Source organism: Carassius gibelio, chromosome A19 (assembly GCF_023724105.1).
Source record: "Carassius gibelio isolate Cgi1373 ecotype wild population from Czech Republic chromosome A19, carGib1.2-hapl.c, whole genome shotgun sequence".
In the NCBI taxonomy this organism is placed as follows: Eukaryota; Metazoa; Chordata; class Actinopteri; order Cypriniformes; family Cyprinidae; genus Carassius; species Carassius gibelio.
The window spans coordinates 16,584,122-16,607,063 of record NC_068389.1 but is presented as its reverse complement, the minus strand read 5'-3'; the positions used below and the strand labels follow the sequence as shown (position 1 = coordinate 16,607,063).

Genomic DNA, 22,942 nt, shown 5'->3' with positions numbered 1-22,942 from the left:
CATCTGGTGAATGACGACTTCGCCTAGCTATGCTTTTGTTGTGCTAAAGAAAGCAGTTACAGCCTCACAATGTTGCCTTCAGAATGATAAGCGCTTGCTCATTATAAAGCAGTGTTTGACCAGATGGGGCACTATTTACAAAAGCATTTCCCCTGTTCAGCAAACAAGGATTTACCTGTTAAACTAAGAGAATCTGCAGTTAGTCAGAAGGATGAAATAAAAGAGACCTGTTGAGACAAAGTGAGAATAACTCTAGACAACAACCAAGAAATACTGTGGGAATTGCTTTTATTAGTGGCAAAAAAAAATAAATAAATAATAATTTAAAGTTTTGCCTGCTGCATGTGGATATACAGTAAGAACACTTTTAGCTGATGAATTTTGCGATGTTTTCCATTTTCTCAGTCTATCGTGCATCCTCAGGCATGATGTTATTAATGGGTTCACTTATGATGTATTTTAATTTGTATGAATAATTAACTTTACCTTTTATCACTTGGGTTATGCTGCACTGATGGCTTGTGTGTCGTGAAGCAATACAGACCCTGTCTTTCTCTGACTTAAAAATCGAATTAATCCATGTTGTGTTTACTTCAATCAGATTAATTAACACTGATGGCAATTTATCCACTATTAATTATAAGACTTTTCTTTCAAACCTCGGCCCGGTGGTTTCTCTGCTTTTTGTGAAGACTTCAGAAGGTCAGAGTGATTTATATGCTTACATTTAAAGACACATTCAAGCAAAGTTGATTTAGCTGTAAAAGGAAATGCTGCATGTAGAAGCATGATATAAATATTTTGGTTGAGTCTGTACTTTCCTGGGAAGACATCGGGACGTCAGAGCTCTTTCTTGCATAATAAAAAGCTTTCATGATAAAACCCTTAATTTTCATTAGAAGAATGTTCTAGTCCTGCTTTGTGGGTTTTTATCACTGCCTGAATTTCTCTTTTTTGCTTCAGCTCTGCTAAAAATGATGGTGATTTCACCTTCTGTGAGAAACAAAGAACTTATCTTTAGGACAGGATTCGTCTACTGTACAAGAAACATCTTTATATATTTTTTTCTAGCACATGCTAGATTATAATCTAAGCTTAGAAATATTTGGAATGATTTCTTCAAACAGATAAAGCATGTTTGATGAGTTGATAATAAACAGCTTCAGGGCAGTAGCTGATATTTTGTTGATATTTATCTATTAAAGGTCCCAGACTGCTTTATTAACATGGGTCTGTGTGCAAAATATATCTAGGGACAGTTTAAAACTTGTATATTAATGAAAGTAAAGCATAGAGATTATGTTTAATGAAGTGGAACACAGCTGTGCAAAGGAATGAACGAAGTTAATAAGAAAATTAAGAAAATATGCTTGTATGCAGTGGCCAAGTTGGTCTAGTGCAGGATGCCAGACATGTAAGCAGAGCAGAATGTTATTTATTCAAAAACGTAATGAGCTCAGAATATCAGGAGACTGGGAGGTTTTGTTATCTGTTGCCAGTTTACAGCTTTAGTACATCTTTGGCATTTTCATGAATACAGTTGAGATGTTTAGACATATATATAGACAAAGTTACTCAGGATGCCTGCAGTGCATCTTTAATGATTTTCTCTCAGGAAATCACTCAGTCTCAAGGAACTCCGAAAAAGAGATGCCAGAGGAGAAAAGTGCCCTGTCACTCTGTTTTTGGGTTAATGGGATGTGATCCCAACTTGACATCTCTTTGAACGGCAGATAAGGATAGAAATGTCTCAGCCTCATGCTCCAATATTCACATCTACAGCTATTTAATTACAACTGAATCTGGGCCATGGGATCTTCAGAGCTCTTGGCTCTATTCTTTATCAGTCTTTATGATTTACACATTTTAGAATAATAAAGCAGTTCAAGTGCACTCTTTTTTTATCTCCTTAAAAGGGAGGAAGGACACATTTCACATATACAATATAAAAAGCTTTCAAAAGTCATTTTCAACCCAAGTTGGGATCAAACAATATTCTTAATGTGGTTTCTTTATACTATCACAAGGCAATTCTCTGTGTCACATTTTATTGTTATGTTATATAAATATCGGACTTATCAACGTATCATTTGGTTTTATTAAAACCAAATAAAAAAATGTTACACTCAACCCTGATATCACCCTATATGCACCTCACACACACACACACACACACACACACACACACACACTGTATATATACGCCTACACATACATATATTATAACAATATGCTAATCATGCAAACATGTGAATGTCTTACTTTTTTAACTCTTAAGCAAGATAGAGGTAACAGGATTATCTCTGTCCTGTTGTTTTTGTTGTCCTTCACACTGGGAACAAAAACTGTCACCACAAATTGTATGTTTGTATGTTTCAAGTGTAAACATATTTGACAAAATAATTTGGATTCTGCTTATACGGTAGTTAATAATGCCTGGGAAAAGACAATTTTACCTCAGCTTTTACATTTTCCTAGTCAAGAGAAAATAAGTACTTTAAGCTATAAAATGTATTTACGCTTATCAATGCATTAGGCAGAAAGTCATTAGTGATATCTTCTTTGGTCGGTATTTACTATGACACAATAAGAGATCATTTGAAAAGAAATCAGTGGAACTGCATGTAAATGGAAATTTCTGGCCATCATTGGAGCAAGTAATTAGTTTGCTGCTCCAGGTGACCTTTAAACCATACCTTTCAAAAGGTCTTATTTTTGCATTCGAAGCAATATCATATTCAGTATTGACTTTCATCTTTTTTCTTCTTCTCCATACTGTGGAAATGAATGGGGAACATGCAACTGTTTGCTGAACCACATTCTTCTAAACACCTCCTTTTATGTAAATTTGTATTGTTCATATTATTAATTCCAGCTAATATTTATATTATTTCAAGTAGTTAATTTTTTTATGGTTTTGTTATTAATTTTAACTTAACCACAACCCAACTTCCTGTCTCTTCAAGTAAATGTTTCTTCATATTATAATTACAGCCCATAGTTTAGTTAGCTGAAGAGCAAATGAAAACAGACCTTTCAGATGAATTAATAAATAACCCATGCCTCTGTTAGTATTATTAATTCAGTATTATTAATAATAACCACATAAGGCAAATGGACATGCAATCAGCCATGGTCCATTAGTGTGGCGTTTAATACTGAGCTCTTATCTGACAGCTTCAGAAGCTCTGGATGCAGTTAAAAGCCACTTCATACCACACATCTGAACTATCTGTGGAGATCAGTAGAGAAGTTGGAAGCAAGCAGAGATAATCCTATAATGCTCTTACAAGTAAACCAAGATAGATACAAAAGCAAAGAGACTTGATAACCATGTTAGAATAACACTGGCTGAATTTCATGGCACTCTCATAAACAGAAACTCAGTGTGATACATTACATTTTTGCTGAATTAAAGCATTTATAATGTGGTTCTCTTAAGCACTTGATTCTGATTGGATGCAAGATTTTCTGATATTCTCATTGTGTGCAGACGACGACAAAATATTTTGAGAGAAAATGCCAAATTACATTAGTATTGGGTTTCAACTGACTCTCAATACAAATGCAATTTTAGATATATTTAATACTTTTAATTATGTATGTTAACTGACCAAGGTGAACATATTTAGACAGGTTGTGTATCCTGTTGTGTTTTCAGACAGTTTAAACATTACTGCTGCCTCTAAACGGCAACTGTTACAGTTGTTAAGCGACTAAAGCATATATGATCTAGTCATAGGCTGAGTGTCCCATTGAACAAGGCTTGGTTTGGTTTTTGATGCAGCCCCTTATTTGGGACACAGCTTATAGAGAGGGTTTGCTCTTTTTTGATTCCTATAAACACAAGTTGTAAACTTATATTTTAGCAGAAGCTTAAGATAGAAGTTTAACGTAAAACTGTATAATAATTGCAACTCAAATAAATATTATGTTCTTATATCTATTTATTTGATGAGTAACTGTGTGAACAGTGGGATGATGTTCAGTTATTCTGCCATGTGATACAAAACTCATATATTTAAACTGAAAGTGTTAGTAATGAAATTGAATGGGCTTTATCAAAGGTGTGTGTTTAGGCATGCTGACATCGCCTTCTCTCTGTAGTCCATACTCTAGAACATGGAATCCCATCAAACAACATGTAAGAGGGGAAAGCTTTTTGCTGCACCGCTGCCGTCATGCAGCATGAGCATTTGCAAATTTAATTAAACCCTTGTATATTTGCTCAAGGCTGGCAATGATTTATGAGCATCTTAATGATTATAACCAACATAAAAAAATCTTTCATTTGAAAATGCACATTTTACCATCTTGTATATCTCTGTTTAATGTCACAAAGAGAACAAAACATCTGGTGTGCAACTGTGCATTGACAGTCTTCTCAGTTTATTCTGTATACGAAGAGAAAAATGTGCTAAAAATAAAGCAAGGGATTTTTATCTCATAAAGAAATATCGGAAAACTTGTATGTGTGTAGTTTGCTAGGTTTACTAATACAGTACAAAATAGTTTCACAACTGTCACTTTTTTCATCTGTAAGACAAGCAATATGTCCTATGGATAAAAGGATAATCCTCACATAATAGTGTCTTAGCTGTGTAATAGGAATGGCCAAAGAAAAGACGTACATTGTTCTCTGGATGTTTACCCGACTTAAGCATTGTGAAACAATGGATTAGAGATAGTGATGGTGAATGCTAATGAAGCAGCGTCTATTTAGCAGTGGCTCATAGCTGAGATGATATATCTGGAAATATGTCAGGATGATTGTCAGGACTTGAATAGATCCCAGACTCGATGCATGTTCTCAGCTTCTCTAGCTGTCTGTCACACATTCCACAGAGACGACAAGAGCGACATCGGCATTATGAGATTTTCTAAGTCACATATTTTTTAAATCATTTCTAAATGACCAGAATGGTTGTTATAGGAAATAATTCTAAGAAAATAACAGGAAATGAAAGGGATTTGGTGTTTCCAAGCAAAAGGAGCCATTGTAGATGTCTGTAACCACTAATCCACTGGCATGTAGTATTTAAAGTGTCCCAGACATGACATTTACTGACAAAAGTAAAGGGAAACAATTATAACTTTAACATTTCAAACTATATGAACAAAATATTTATTATTTCTATTGTATGAAAGATCACAAGTCAGAATCAGAACAAGGACCAAGGAAATAGCAAGAAATGTTCTTTGGACACTAAGAAAACTGTCACAGATAGACATGGATTTCTGGCTGATAATCAGGAACACAGATTGCTCTTTGAGATGTTTTGTCTGAACCCTGTTTTGTTGAGCGTTCTGTGAAATTGCGGGCTGACGTAGAAAAACGCTGGACAGACATTCAGTTCACTGATGTGCTGAGTTCAGGACAAAACAGACCCTATAATTCTTCTGTGGGTAGTCTTTTCTATCTCTTGGCTCAATACAAATCATAAGTCTTTTCAATCAATAAGATAAGAGAGTGACAGGCCTGTTATACAGATGTTTTTGTACTATGTAAAATGGGGAATTGCTATGTTGACAAATGTTGAGAAATAAAAGAAATAGCGACCAATCACTGAATCTAAAATGTCAACAAGGCCTAGCCTATTGAATTTAACCTTGATGTTTTAAAAAAAAAGTTCCTGTCAGTCCATACATGTCAAGTTTTGGATTTGAAAATAAGGGAAATTTTCCAGCGCCCATTGCGAGCAGTCCCACCACCCCGACAAAGCTCCAGTATCCCTTACATTTTAAGACAGGTGTTATAGCCCAAATTAAAACACAAAAGGGTATATATGAAGAGCATTTATTTAAAGGCTTATTTGCATATTTTCTGTTAATTTAACATTGATGTCTTTACATTTACATTTTATTTTAATTCCACACATTCTTTTCATTTCATATTGCTTTTCTTTAACAGATTTTCTTTTCATTTCACATAACTTTTCTTTTACTCTTTTAGTGAGTTGTTGTACCAATTTGTTGCAGACTTTGCATTCTTTAAAAAAAGTAAATTCGCTGTCCCATTTATCACGGTATTTACACATGGGTTTTGGTTTTTTGGCAGGTGTGCCTTCACTCTCTATTGTAGCATCCATCATCCGTCTCTGTTTTTTCTTTTGTTGTTGTTGTTTTTCCCACGTTATAACTCATGTCATCTGACCTCACACACCCCTCGCGACAGGCTACTACAGGTGGGAGTAATCGCGAGACTAGTGACAGAGCTCAGATTGGAAATGTTTTTATTATTATTATTTTATTAATAACGCAGGTAAAAAAAAAAAAAAAAAAAAATACGGGAGATTTACGGGAAAATACTAATACGGGAGGACGGCGGGAAAGAAGGGTAAAATACGTGACTTTCCCGGCCAAAACGGGATACTTGACAGGTATGTGTCAGTCTACTGTAAGGTCTTTACACAGCAGAGAAACTACTCAGTGATATTTCCGTTAGTATTAGATGAAACATTGGAATATTTGTGACAGCAAGTAAAAAGAAATAGGAAATATAAGACAGTTAGAAAATTAATAAAAATAAACTCGTTAAAACTTCACTACCCACACGCCCTTTCTGCCTTCGCGTGCGGCTTAATCCTCCTCGGCTTCCGTAAGGTGTCGTGGCGATTGTGGAGTTGCGAAGGCGAAAGTACAGCGGCTCTAAATAGTAAGATAAGAACATATTTGTTACATTACTGTCAGTGCATTATTGCAGTGAACGTATATCACATAAAGGTTTCCAAGTGACAATGAGGCGTGCGGGTTTGGGTAAGTAAGTGTTTCTCTTTATTTGTCGTTATATTTGAGCTTATGCTAAGCTAGGTTCTCAGTTCAAATATATTTGTAACAGTTTGCGATAATAAACAAACACTGAATGACCAGATCATGCCAATAAATTAACCACAGTTTCCAGGTTTGGTGAGCCACATGTATAAACAACCGTATGGGTCAGGTTAACATTTATAGGGGTTTAAGTTATATCAGACAAAGAATGAGTGTTTGTTGGTGTTTCTGTGATAAACACACATAGACAGTGCAACAATATAAATATGGCATTCAAACCTAAATTTGGATTCCTCCCTTAATGTTTAAACCGTTTTAATCGGTTAATAATTTAAATAAGCCGATTTTAACTGATAAATCTCTTATGTTTTGTGAAGAACATCATTATAATTGTACCTAATTTAGATTATTAGATTGTCATAAAATGAGATTATAGAACTAGTTGCAGTCAGCGTGTCAGGGCACCTGTGCAGGATTTTTCCCCAGCCCTGCCCATCTTAGTAAACTTCAGAACAAACAAATCATACAATTCAGTTACTAACATTTAAAATAATTTGCTGAGACTGGATATTGTATTTTAAAATACCCTGAAACACCAGTCTTATCTAGCTAATTTTACATTTATTGTTTTTGTTTAGGTGAGGGCGGCCCTCCAGACAATTATGTAGCAAGTGGATACAGCGTGTATGAGGAAGAGAATGAACATCTACAGGAGGGACTGAGAGCTAAAGTGCATGCACTTAAACATGTGAGTGGACTTTAAATAAATATACATATATTCACTACATATCATATATGTGTTTGTATCTATCCGTCTATCTATCCGTCTATCTATCTATCTATCTATCTATCTATCTATTGAGATATAAGATACATAGATAGATAGATTTGAGGGCTGTCCAGAACATATCCAACAATGTAATATTCAAGATGAGACATGCAATACGATGAAAAGCTATGGGCAAATTTTGATTGCGTTTTCTGTTTTTTCCTTAAAAAAAAAAAAAAAAAAAAAAAAAACTTTTTGAAGGTGTAAGGATTAAAGAACATGAGATACTTTGATCTCCTGAGAAACAGACAATACAAACATACACGGGCATCTTCGAGACACCTCACAGAAGCCGCGTTTCCACCGCAGGAACTTTACCCAGGAACTAGGGACTTGGTCCGGTACTTGGTGTGTTTCCACCGCAGGAACCAGGAACTAAATAAAAGTTCCGGGTAAAAAAATGCCCCCCAGAAAGTCCCTGCTGGCGAGGTGGTACTTTTTTAAAGTTCCGGAACTTTCGGGGGCGGGACTTTGGCGCTAAACATGCTGATTGGTTGAGTTCACGCAGCATTGGTTGAGTTCAACCACCATTTATTCGGATCAACATTTTCAAAATATTACTGTTATTGTGTCATGAAATGTAATTTTAAAAGTATTTCAGGCGAGAATTTAGTTGTTTCAAACTCAAATCTGTTGTTTATTTATAAAGACAGCGCCTATTTAAAAATGTCTTTCGCCGATCTCGTAGACGGTGAGCTCCACTCGATCAGCGGGAGCTCAGTCCTCATGTATCCGCAGAGAGCAGCCTCTCCTGGGATAGACCTTCTGATATGTGCCGCTGGCTCTGATGTGTCTTTAGTGGTTAAACATAACATATAATTCAGCTGCGGGGTAAATCTAACAGGTTTCTTTGGTCTGTATTCAATTTATCTATATGTAAAAATGAAAATAAAAAGGCAAGTCTATATAATATTTCTTTCATTGTAATGGCTGTATATAACGTTACACTTATCCCTGAACTACATTTCTGCAGCTGTTATTATGTTTAAATGAAAATGAAAGGAGGCAGTGGTATTTTATATCCTATTTCGTTTTATTGTAAATATACTGAGGGGAAAATAACAGTAGCCAAAGCGATCTGAGTTCACGCAGCATTGGTTGAGTTCAACCACCATTTATTCGGATAATTTTCAAATATTACTGTTATTGTGTCATGAAATGTAATTTTAAAAGTATTTCAGGCGAGAATGTAGTTGTTTAAAACTCAAATCTATGGTTTATTTATAAAGACAGCGCCTATTTAAAAATGTGTTTCGCGGATCTCGTAGACGGTGAGCTCCACTCGATCAGCGGGAGCTCAGTCCTCATGTATCCACAGAGAGCAGCCTCTCCTGGGATAGACCTTCTGATATGTGCCGCTGGCTCTGATGTGTCTTTAGTGGTTAAACATAACATATAATTCAGCTGCGGGGTAAATCTAACAGGTTTCTTTGGTCTGTATTCAATTTATCTATATGTTAAAATGAAAATAAAAAAGGCAAATTTATATAATATTTCGTTTCATTGTAATGGCTGCATATACACATTTCCCTGAACGAAGTACATTTCTGCAGTTGTTATTATGCTTAAATGAAAACGAAAGGAGGCAGTGGTATTTGATATCATATTTCGTTTTATTGTAAATATACAGTAAGGAAAATTGGAGTAGCCATGACGAGCAGACTGAAGTTATCAAGTACTCTGCTGTTTATATATTTACCGGACTTGCGTCATCGCGGACATCACACTCCCGAGACGAATGCACAAAGTCTGAACCAACTACCGAGGATGCACGTCCAAAATCAGCGTACTTTTTTTTTTTTTTTTTTAATCAGCGGTACTTTGTTTTGAGAAACGCGCGCAGACCTACGTCACCAGTCTATTTGCCTAATCTACCCGGTACTTAACACCGCGGTGGAAACGCAGAAAGCAAGAGGTCTGGGGGGAAAAAAGTTCCTGGGAAAAAAAGTTCCTGGTACAAATGTTCCGGGTAATTTCGGTGGAAACGCGGCAAGAGTGGAGGAGCAGGAGACCTCCACCCCTTCCGGCCATTTGTTTCATTTTAAATCCCTTCACCCATTCTTCCTTCTACTCAGTCTGCTCAAAATGATTACATGAAAATGTCAATGCAAGTGAACTAACATTCATGTCTAGTATCATTGGAAATGTCTCTGGTACAGTGTCTCTGGTGCAACTGGTACAATGGTCTCAATCTTACAAAAGTAGATTAGAAGATAATACAGATCCGAAGAGTCAAGAGATATTTTGATTACTGTAATGGGAGTGCCCTTTTCCAGGGTCTTCCATGTAAATTACCTTCTGTTCCTATGGAGGTGTAAACTACCCTGGTCTGAGACCTGACCTAATCAAATTCCAATTGTTAGTTTCTGTCTTCATCTCGGGGGATGTTTGTCTTGGTCTGAGGTATTTAAAGGATTGCAGCAAAAGGATCAGGATGATTTTTGTAGCCAGAAAGCCCGTAGTGTGTTGTGTGTCTCTTCACTTCATACTATGTATTTTCTAAGGTCAGGTATGCATATTTTACTTTTAGATTCATCTTTGAGAATTTGATGTTTTGTATTGATATGATTTTATGTGTTTCAATTGGATATGTAATTGGCAGAATACATATTTACCTGACTGATAATAAATTGTTACATTTGATTTTATTCTGTTTTACTCTGTAATTATTGACTCTAGTAGATTACGTTGAATCCTTGTTAGCCACATGAGCACCCGAATGAACAAGTTAATATAAACTAAAGAGTTTAACCAGAATAATCAAATGTCAGAAGAATAGGCCTACTAATTAAAAAAGGCATTCAACCAATTTGCATTTCAACCTAAATTCAAGGTCATACTAAAATGGAGTCAGATTAAATTATAAAATGGAGTCAGATTTGAGTTTAACCTAAACTGAATTAACTCCACGCTTAAAGACAGAACATGCAGGAAACCTTCATCCAGCACCGGATACCTTCCTTGGGCCGAGTGCCTGGACCTTACAAAGGGGACTGAGGAATCATTGTCCGGTGTACAATGTTTCTTGTATTTTGTTCGATAGATGTCTCTATTTTTATATTACATGGGTTGATACTTTCTGGACAGCCCTTGTAAAATAAAAGATGTATATATATATATATAATATTTGCTAATTACTAAATATTTTGTATTAATATTTAGTTACATCTACTCAAAAAGAACTGTCTGTTGTTGTTCATTGTTCCATACAGCTAGGTTTATAAGGCAATAAAGTGTTGAATTCTAAATAACCTGTACTTTCTACATTTATTTCAGCTTTCAATTGACATTGGAAATGAAGTCAAGTACCAGAATAAAATGTTGGGAGAAATGGTAAGTGATGGTCTCTTCATCAAAACACTGATCTGAATTGCGGTAACCTCTCAGGTTTGTTTCTCCTCAAGGACTCAGACTTCGACTCAACTGGAGGTCTGCTGGGAGCCACCATAGGTAGACTGAAGCTCCTCTCCAGGGGAAGCCAAACTAAGGTCTATTGCTATATGCTGTTGTTTGCTCTGTTTGTTTTTATCGTCCTGTACTGGGTGATCAAACTGAGGTGATTGAGGACTGATGAGAATCTTCAGGACCTTTCTAATGTGCCATGCTTATTTGGGGGAGAGGGGCAGTACCCTCACAGTGATGACGAGGACTGAGGTAATTGAGGAGTGTGTGAGAGCATTCTTTCCTCTTTCTATTGGACAAGTATTTGAACCATTATATCTTCTATAAGGATACAGATTCAATTCTTTTAAGAGAGAAGCACGCAATAGCGCAGTAGTCCTTTAATCATAGTTGGAAATTCACCAACTTCCCAGCTGAATGGTTAACATAACCGCATCAGCCTGCATTTTCCTTTCTTTTACTGTGCAAATCACAACATCCTTGAAAGAGCTGCCACAAAATTGTGTGAATATACTTTTCAAGGGACTGATCTTCAGACTGTGAAAACCAAATTGAGATATGAGTTTATTTTCAATGCAGATGTGTAACAACCATATCAAAAACCACTCCAGAAATGTTTTTAGTAATTTTGAAGTTCTTGTTCAAACCCTTCTGCTCTATATGGTTAACATAATGCATGGTTTCAGTTTTTAGAAACTAATTTGTAAATAAATGTCACTTTTGAGAGAATTATTACACATTTGTTTTCCTGTTTTCATATTCCATTTATGGTTCTCAGCAATCTAACAAGCTTTGTAAGAATTATTAAAGCTTTATTTTTTCATGAATATTAACAAACAGCCATGTACAACTATAATCAAAATTTACATGTGTTACATATAACTACATATGAAGGTTTTCATCAAATCTTTATTAAGGCACCCATTTTTTTTTTTTTTTTTTTTTTTTTACTGCAATGTACAAACCATCCATCTTCAAGTTGCTAACTGATTTTTGACTGATAAAAAAAAAAAAAAAAAAACTAGTTAATTTAAGTGCACTTTGTTTTTCAAACTGAACTCGTATCGAGTTCTTGGGTAGATTGTCCATGTACTTGCATATGATTGACAGCATCACCTCATCAGCTCCTGAACCAATGGACATTAATCTGACAGGACTAGGCTTAGAATATTTGTACAATTTTCAAAATCAGAAGTTTGGTTCACTGCATTCACACTGACACGGCTCTTTCTGCCCGTACTCATGAGTGAATACATGGCATCCAAACCTGTTTGCTCTTCAATGTCACTAGATGTCACTGCAGCTCTGAGACATTCACCTGTAGAAGCTGTGACAAGGACGTCATTAGTGAAACACAACTTTGTAACATCATTTCCTTTATTACACAGAGCTAATGAAAGTGCACAAAAAACTATCTTCAGGCATATATGCTGAGGTTCAGCTCCAATTTTTGATTTCATAATCAAAGGGAGGAAAAATGAAAATGGACTTATTGCAAGCTGGTGTTCACACCATTTCTTTCCATTATTAATTTGGAAATCAGTGTCCCTGTAGACCTGCCAGACCCAAACCCATGAAATTGCATAGCTGCCTTGGTCTAGAAAATCATTCTGTAATAATTTAGGAAACGGTCAGACTCGCCTGTGGCACGATGCAAAAGGGAGCGCAACAGCTCGATTTCTGTCTGCAGCTCAGCCATCCTGAAGTCAACTACCTGGTGTGGTATAGAATCGGCTGACTGAAGATCTTCCTCTGTCTGGTGTAATTAATGGTCTCTTGGACCACTTTCTCCATGGTTGTCAGGACTTGGAAAACAAGTATGACGATATCAAGTCATGGGGAAAATTCCAAAAGGGTTTTTCAAAACATATGACAGAAAACAGTTGTAGGATTTCATTCCTGATAATATGTAGACCGGAAGGCTGAAATGTTTGCTATGAACATGCCAGACCTTTTTCTTCCTTGTTGTTTAAAGCAAAACACTGCCTCACTGGTAAACACATTTGGGCCTGAGAGGAGAGCGATCTGGCTTTGTAAAAACACAGGCAGAACTGACATGAACACCCTGACGTCATGTCCGCGCCAGTGAAGAGAGATGTTTGCCGTGCAGTGGGATGTGTGGGAGTTGGAATGGATTTCTTTTGGCCACCCCTCAGAGTCGGTCTTCAAGGGAATTGTATTATCCGGTACGTGAAGCCCATTTCCTCCTGCACTATGCACATGCACATCATTGAAAAACACCTCTGCTGTATCCGGTGACCGCATGCCTATTTTACCAATCTTACGTGTGATATGAACGCCTGCGGACGAATGGTAAAACATTAGCATGTTTTCTTTGGCAGAAAAAAACTTTCCAAATGTTTTGTGCTTTTGGGTAAAGTTATTACCTGACAGATTCATAGGTAAGCAGATCAAGGATTTGTTTTTGTGTGGAGGACCATTGCTGGTGTTGGCCAGGAGGCACATCCAGTCTGCTTGAGTCATTAGTAGTCCACATCTTTCCTCCATTAATGATAAGTTGATCTCCTTTGCGCACAGCTTTAGTCTTGATGCCTGAAGAAGACAGTATTTCTTCCTAAATGAGACTCTTCAGTTCAGTGGTTCTCAGCCAGGAGGTAGATGCCTACTAGGGGGCTTCAGAAAGCTTCAGATGGGGCCATGGTGTCCCTTAAAATTATTTAAATTGGTATATAATAATAATAATAATAATAACAATTAATATATTAAACATTGTTACCTAATAAAAATGTTAAAGTGACTTGTAACTTGTTTTATTGAAGACAGGTTCTTGAAACTTCTTTGTGTTATTTTAGTATTATTTACTTACTATTAAAGTATTTATCATGTTAAATTAGTTTCTATTTTTATATTTTCAGTTTACATTTTAATATTAAAATGTAATTTTTTTTTCTTTTTCAGATTTTGATTTTTTTTTTAATTCAGTTTAGCCAGTTAAACCAGTTGACTTGACAATAAAAATGGCATTACATATTTTGGTTATCTTAAATTAAGCTTATTTTCTTGCACAATATTTAAAAGAAAAAATGTAACATGACATTTTTATTTAAATGCTAAATGTTATTTTAGTATTGTCTATTATTTATTATTATTTGAAATTAGCTTTAATTTTTACATTTTTTCCTTTTAATTTTATAACAATATTCTATTAGTTTTTTGTTTGTATATATATATATATATATATATATATATATATTTAAATTAGTTTTAGTGTTATTTCAGTTAGTTGCTTAGCTAGCATTTCTAGTTTTATTAAGTTTTTCAACTAATATGTATTTTATTTCAGCTTTAAATTGGTTTTTGTTAAAATAACAACACTGTTATGGATTCACAAAATGAATTGTGGTTCATTTAACTATATCACCACTCCCAGTTTCTGTTAATAAATAAAGCTAAAAACAACCAGCTTTGTCATAATTACAGCAGAAATATTAGAGGAAATTGAAGGATTTTTGTTGGACAAAGAAGGCCCTCAAGCCAAAAAGGTTGATAATCACTGCTTTAGATCAGACTTGGCTTTAAATGTAAAATAAAGTAATACTGTACTTTAATTTCACATACAAAACAATAATAATCTGTGATAGTACCAGTTGTACTTCAAATACAAAATGTAATACATTTATGAAAAATGGATCTGTGGTATTCCCTTGTAAGCAAGTCTTTTAATCTCCCTGGCCTGAAATGCTTTGATATATTCATTTGGGAAAGTAATTAATTTTAAATTTGTGTCTGGTGTATGTTTACATCTTGTATGTTTATCTCCAGAAAAATACTTACGTGCTCCATCAGAGCCGGCCCGTTTCGCTCACCCCGAGGCAGACCACTGTCTCTGCAAAAACTCTTGAGCTCTGCAGAACCAAAGCTACAACAGCACAGACATACCAGTCACATCCTCACAGTTATTTTGTGAATGTCACAGCAACAGTGATTGGAAAGCTTGTGAGGCAGCATGGGTTACAGAAGACATTTACATTTTTGTAGCAGCAAATAAAATGTCAAAATGTTCCATAGGGCAGAATCGAAAAGGAAACTAATCAAAATTCCTAATATCCCATATTTTCCGAATCTAAATAGCCAAAATGAATATGCACACAAAAACGAATGTTTCCAGAGTTTGAGCAGCACAGTGCAGTGATACCCTGCTGCAGTCACAATATGTCAAATACTAAAAAGAGGAAATGGAACCATCCTGATGACTACAGTATTTATTTATAATTTATAATTTATTTATAATTATAATAAATGATGATTTAATGTTTTAAGAGTCTATCAACACATGGTGAAGAAGTACCTGATTCACAGTCTACTACAACACTTTATTAATACACTGTATAAAATAATTTTATTTTCTTGAAAATCTAAATCTTTTAGAGAATTTATCTTAAATTAAGTTTATTTTTCTTAGACATTTTTTTCTGAACCTAATTAATTTTTATTTAGAAAATGGGTTGACTAATTTAATTCAAGATATTTTCTTTTTTAAAAAAAAGTTCATATCTCTAATAAACATTTTTGTTAAACGTACAATATGGACTTTTTGGCCACCAGGGGTCACTCAATCAAAATAATAACATAAGACGTACTTTGATGACGTCGGGAAAGAGCGTAAGGCTCATGGGAGTTGTTGTTCATTGGAACACGTTCTCTGTCGCTCCCCATCATTCCTCACTCGTTCTAACTTAGTATTTTGACAACCACATCTTTTCGAACGGAGAGACGGTTTCAACGGCAACAACATAAACAAACGTTACTGCGCATGAGCGCTTTTGTGGACCTAACGTAACTTCCGGTAGACTTCCAAATAGAATCAATAACAACAGCTAAGTCCCTCTAAAGTAGATATTTTTTTGATAACAAACAAAATGTTTGCTGCGTGGATCAGGTGGACTTAATGAAAATGCAAATTCATTATTTGCCAACAGGAGATGTTTTAAAGCATAGACATAAAGCGCGAGAAATAGAGGTTTCCCCAGTAACAGCTGTAAACGAAGCAGAGCTGGTTCGCTCATACGCTGCTTTATCAGGCATATAACATGCAAGTCTTCCTTCAGAAATACAGCGATATAAAAACACCCGTGCCTCGTTTTGATATTTAAACATATGAATGTAAGGAATTATTATTATGAAACGTGCAGTAAGTAACGTTACTCGTTTATTCAATGAAGCCTTTTTGAAAAAAAGATCAGTTTTAAAATTGTGGCGAGTCTCCAAAAATACATAAATGTATGGGAAACACACCCCGCAGCACAACCACCTGAGCCCAACTTCAGTCTACTCATCACCTTGCCTTTAACTGCGTTTGTAGAAGGCACCGCAGCCAGACCGATATACACGACCGTGCGCCCGATGAAACCGTCTATATGAATTGTGAGACTCCTATCAAATCAATATTCCATCTAGCTAGTAGTAATATATGTTAAAAAACACGGTCGCCTTTCGTTAATAATTATAATTAGGTTATACTATGATATCGAACAAGTTAGAGAACTGCATTTGAAGCTACTTTATTCAGCTAGATATAGAACAAATGTAGATTTACATGAGAGCTAGTCCGTCTGCGTTTTACACAAGACATCATCGTTTCACAAAATATACGGATAGATACAGTTTGCTGAATGGATGCATACCTGTTTATCAGAATGCAAGCGAGTTCGGCATCTCTCTGTAATTTCAGCTTGTCACGAAGCTCTCTCTATCTTGGAAATGCAACTCCAATATTTCCCCGTGTCTTGTTGCTTCTCTTGTCCCAAAACCATCTCGGGTCATTTATTTCACCTGTGCGTTTGCACGGTGATCCATAACTTAATCATGATCCATAACTAAGTTATTGATTGAGGTTTAAATACGAATATAAACAATATAAATATAAAATATAATAGTCTCGATCAAGGCTACTACTTTTTCTTCTTCGTCTCGTCTTTTTTTCTGTTCACCTTTGTATTTGGCGGTTCCGCAGGAAGTTAGATAAACTAGAGGGGTCAAAGTTTATATGACGCCATAGACGGGCGACAAAACGGAAATAAAGAAACGTGCCATGTCTTCTAATTAAACTATAATTTTCTCCGGATTTGAAAGTTCGTGGAAACTGTCGGGATGATGTAAGTACACAACTAAAAAATATATATTACATAGATATAGTGATTTCTGCTATTTTTAAAGCAGAAAAATTACATATTGCGCCTTTAAGTAAAAATAGTGATTAAGAATATTAGTTTTACTGTGTATCTTTCATTAACCGCTTCTTTTTTTACTTTACGCCCCTCACCATACTTTACTGTGTGTGACAAGACAAAAACAATAAAACCCCATTATAAACAAGGCATTTGTAGCATTCGATTCTGAGCACTGCTACTGTTTGAGGTGTACATAAAGTCTAAGAGTGCAGTGCAGGTGTAGCTATATCACTCCATGGGAAGCCCTCCACACCTGATGTTCCCCAGTTCTTCAGCAGGAGCCACACTGTAGCTGAAGTCCAACCCCAGTCCTCCATACCCTGCAGCCAATGAACAAAAAGATAAGTGAATGTCCAGTTTAACAGATCACCTTGATGCTTCATCTTTTCAGTTTTTTGTAAATGAGCTTGTAAACATTTGAAATGAATCAAGAAGATTTTAACAATTTGATCAGAAAGCAGGTGTAATTTAAACCGCTTCTATCAGGTCTCCTTGTTCTTAGGCAGCATTCATCTGAACTTTCTTCCTTCAGTACTGAAGATAAATACGCATCATGTAAGAGTCATCAACATATTTTTGCCATGCAGTAATCTAAAACTTGACATTCTCTTTTCACACCACTGCAGTCCATTTAGTCATCATTATAACATACTACAATTTCTTGTGCAAACGTGGTATAAGCTATTACATTTGACCGTAATAAAAGCATTACTGTTTCCCATGATACTTTCCATTTCATGCATTTATTCATGTCATTTTATGTTCCATTTCATTTAGCATTTTCCTTCAGGAAACAAATATTTTGCCATTAAGGGAATTATTCTATTCTGTGAAAGCAATAAGGGCAATAATAATGCTGAAAAGCAAGTCCTTTAGTGACTGCAGTGAACTCTATGCTTATTCCCCCAGTACTACAGGATGCCGTATTCTGTCATCAGGTCCCGGAAATGGTTGTGGATGACATTTGGTGTGGCAAAATAAGGAAAAGTGAAGCCAGAGAGCAGAGGGAACAGATAGAGCTGCACAGGAACAGCTGGAGTCTGTAAGAATCTACAGTATAGTCTGCCCCGACACAGATTCCACTTCACAATATGTTTAATCATGGTAATTTCCCAAAATGGCTTAGAAGAAAGTCAACCGTTGTGTTGTTTGTAGATCATTTGGGATGATCACATCCTGAGCAAATGGTGAGGATTCAGTTGTAGAATGGGAGCAGGTGTGGGACAATGAGAACCACCTCAGACAAAGGGGTATCAGAACTTAATTAACACACAGACCACAGCTTTAATGACAGGAGCAACTTCAACGTATAAAATGATGTGGTTCATTTCCGACTCCACTGAACCCAAGGTGCAACATGTACTTTGTCACTGCTATGCTGCAATAAACATCTTCATCAAGCATCTAAATAGAAGACTTATTTATCTTGACCACAAACTAGCTTAACTAGCCTTTAGGAGTCTTGAAGAAAAACATTTAAGACAATTAAAGAGATAGAATTCTGATTGTTATGTAAAACACTTTGATCATTTGCTACATTACAATGTAAGTATTGTGTAATAGTCTTGTATGGGTTTGTATATTATGAAATACTAAGATATACAGTTGGAACAAAATGGAAAAGGATGTTTAATGTCATATGTCAACAAGCAGATCTGAACTTTATGAAGTATAGTTATTGGAAGGTGGTCAACACAGTACATTTAATCACCACATAGATGTAAAATAGAAAGAGAAACAAGAGGCTGTGTCCCCCCACATATTTTGGGAGTAAATCGTTTGGAAAAGAATGGAGTCTTGTTGGCTTATCTGAGTTTGCCAGGGTTGGAAAAACAATCTTGTTTTCACAAGAGCTATTTCTCACTAACTGACTAAGATTTTTTTTTTTTTTTTGACTTAGAACACATAGCTCTATCATTTTGTGAATTCTGAATTCTGTCTTCTTTCTGAATCCCAGTTGTAGACAAGTAAACACAACTGAACCACACTGAAAAATATTTAGACATAATTCAACTATATAATGAAGGTAAATTCCACAGTAAAAGTTGAAACGTTTTCAGGAGTATTTTTTCATAAATATCAAGAGATTTAAATCATATTTCATAAACGTACTGAATCACTTAGAATATTGATTGGCCAATATAATGATTTTATATTTTTGTACACTACCGTTTACCTTTTGCTGTTTCATAAATTGCATTTCATGATTGTTTTACTATTTAAATATGACTAAAAAGCTTGTAATAGGTGAATTAAAAGTACACCGTTTACATTGTGACAACTTACCCTGCTGATAGGTAATGTGTTAATTGAACTATACTTTACATTATATATTCCATAACCAAGTGTTCAATACCTTTTATGATGCTAGTTTCAATAAATGTAAGAAAAAAATGTCTACCCTGAAGTTACAGATTTTGAATATGAACGAAGCAACAAAATCCCAAATCTGGAGAATGAGCTCACAGACGAGAGATGAAAAATAGAGGCCACACAGGAAAAGCTCTGGTTTAGCCTACAGCAGTCAAGTCACAACTCATCTGATTTGATGTTATTGTTTAGAAACTTGCTGGTGTATTTGTGCTGCACATTTCAAAAGAGGTGAGGCAACGCCCGGAGTACTAATCTTCTGTCTAATATGATGCTGTAAATCCTGCTAATGCAGAAGTGACACAGTGTCAGCACTTCTTAATGCAAGAGCTGCTCTTCTCTGACCTACAGATTTATGAAGCTGCTTTCCCCAGAGCCTTCAGACTCCTAGCAATACAATATGCAATATACTTTATTGTATTCCTAATATTTAATTACTATAACTTTTGCTATATCTTGTAAAATAGGGGAAATGTAATAAATGATGAGGATATTATCTGCATGCTATTTAAGAATGAGGCTCAACAGTCATTCATTGTTTACACAAGTTCTCACAATCCTAGATTTTGGATGGTATATTTATTGCCATCTTGATTCCAAACATACTAAGATAATCTGTTGTACATTAATGACATGTCTAGAAGAGTGTTCACAAAACAAAAGTACTTCTATTTGTATTTTACCCTCCGCCGAGAGCCTGTGAGCTTTTAAAATATACAAATGTGCCAACTGTAGTTCCTTTTTGGTTGTTATTTATTCCTCTCATGTACTGGGAGTTTATAGCAATGCTTTGGACAGTGTGTTAAAAAGCTGTGTGCTGACATTGTGATAATTTGTAAGTTATTGTTCTGAGTTACATGTATTTTCCATTGTTTTTGTAATTACTTCTTGGAGCCGTGTTGTAATTTTCTCATGAATCCATCTGCACTTACATAAAAGACTTTTTAAGGGCACCCTACAATCTTCTTATGATCTACTTTGAGGTTGTTTAGAACTGTAATTCTGTCATTACTGGCAAATCTAAATGTTCCAGTTTTTGTACATTAAATGCATAATTTCCTGTGAAAGAGCGATATTTTTCACAGGTGTATTTTTCAACCTGCTGCTCTCAAGGGATCACATCAAGTTTTTCTTAGCCTCGGCCTCAGACGTCACACCCACGGACCGTTGGCTAAACATCTGATGCATATGGCACACAAAAGAAAGGACACACTTCAGGAGTTTCGAAGTTGTTGACAGATTGGTTGATTTTTACAGGATTTCCGGTAGACGTGAGTGTCGTGTTATTTAACGCTTATGTAACGCTCTAACGTTTCCCTCCTGGAAACAAAGATGTAGTGGCGCCAAACTCCCTCACAAAAGAAGAAAGCGGTGGCGTTTACAACTGTGACAACAAGTGCTTACCAGGATCAACTAAACGCTGGATTCTCAAAAGTATGTGAAATCTTGAAGTTGAGCTGCTTGCGCTGAAATTATGTTCTGACATCAAAAATCTGAAGCATAATACCCAAACTGGCTACATGGCACCTGCTGCTCTGGATACAGCAGCATTCTTTGGAAGGAGCCAGTTTTAGGGTTACGAGCTAAAACTTTCAAAACTAAAACTCTTTTGCAAAAAGAGGGGTGGGGGGAAATAATACAAATGACGATGAAGAAGAACTAGATCACTTGTATGCTTGATTAAGGTAAATCAACCAACATCTACTTACCCACAGGTTTGTTGACTCCTAGAAATCCTGCATACCCAGACTTTTGAAGATCGTATGTGCAGGAAACTGCCGTTCTTGCTCCCATTGGTCTACATCAGGGCTGATCTCTCGATCAATGATCTATTTCACAAACATAGATCAGAATGCTTTATCTGAGTAGGCCTACTGTAACCAAACCAAACCTGAACGTGACCTGCCATGAATATGTTCTGATTTAGAGATTCCAGGGAAATTGTGCATTTATATTTACGCAATGTTTGCAGTTAAACACTTATTCCAATGAAGCAGGATTTCAAGGTAAATAAGGAGGAAACAATGAAAACAACACAACAAAAACCGTGTAACAATCATGGTTTAGATTGGGTCGGGCACATATACTCCAGGGCTCTACATAATGCTTCATTAATGCCAGACAGTAATATGAGTAATACATCAGTCACCGAAAATAACTATGTAAACACCAAAACGCAATTATTATTCAGATTTTATTACATCTAACGTAAGTGGCCAATAGTGGATATAGCTACTGTAAATGCATCTATTGACAGTATAAGCTATAAGTTTTACCTCCAGTCCGACACCCCTGGGGGCAAGGCTCACGCAGCCTCTCCAGAAGAAATCAAAACATGCAAAGAATTCCGCATCCTGAGGTAAAAATTCTAAATAGAAAGTTTTTATATTTAAAATTCAGTCAGTATTACACAACATTACACAATTTTTTCTCCATTACAACTGTATAATTGTTCTATAAACAGTTCAATAAGCAAATACAAGAATAGTAGGTGGCCTTCAGCAATCAGCCGATTCATTTATGATTGATCCAGTGTTTGGAACGAATCGGATGAGTCAAAGTTTCATTAGCCGATGCATAAACATCTGATGAATCTCAACGAATCAATGACTCGCTCATTAAATGCTCACAGGCATCTACTGGCATTTTAATTTTGTTGAAAAGTATAATTTCCACCATCATTTCTTGTTCGTATATTCAAAAATAATTAAAAAAAATCTCATAATATTATTTAATGCAGTTTTATTTTTTCAGTTTAAATGTTTTCATTTGATAATCACTTTTTTATAACTGACTTTATAGATCAAATGTAAGAATTTGAAATGAAATTATTAATGAGATTAGTGGGAAAAATGCCCTCTATAAAGGTTAAAAAAGAAAAGAAAAAAAGCCCTTGGATAAAATATAAAAAAGTTGCAGATTTATATGTCACAGCTAAAGAATTATAAGAATATTTCTTATAAATAAATAATTTTTGTAAACAGACAGACTTCTGACAGACATATGGCCTAGCAATTAGCCCCACATGGGCAATGACAATTTATATCCGGTTCAAGCCATTTCCTGATCCATACCCTTCCATCTGCACATCACTTTCCACCCTTTCTTTAAAGTAACAAAAGACCAAAAATAAAATGTCTACAAATTCCTTCAAGCTCTACAGAATGTAACAGCCCTACAATAGGTTGCTTCCTTGAAAGCGGGACTCACTCTTCCCTTTGAGTCACTTTAAGACACACACATGCATGTTGTTTTAACCTTTGTGAAACACAGTGGGCATCTGCAGCAATACTCCATACATTTTAACCATACAAGCACTGACAAAAAATTATTTCTGACTTTAAGTGAATCCCCCCACCCCCCAAAAAAAAAATCCAAA

The 22,942-nt window shown here is 35.6% G+C and overlaps 1 protein-coding gene across 1 annotated transcript; it reads left to right on the top strand.

Moving 5' to 3' along the window:
• Positions 1 to 6,575: 6,575 nt before the first annotated feature.
• On the top strand, positions 6,576 to 11,739 carry bet1 (Bet1 golgi vesicular membrane trafficking protein). Its single transcript, XM_052534030.1, has 4 exons — positions 6,576 to 6,756; positions 7,410 to 7,519; positions 10,877 to 10,933; positions 11,005 to 11,739. Exons 1-4 carry the CDS (start codon positions 6,738 to 6,740, stop codon positions 11,158 to 11,160), a joined length of 342 nt encoding a protein of 113 aa, XP_052389990.1. The 5' UTR covers positions 6,576 to 6,737; the 3' UTR covers positions 11,161 to 11,739.
• The last annotated feature ends 11,203 nt before the right edge of the window (positions 11,740 to 22,942 follow it).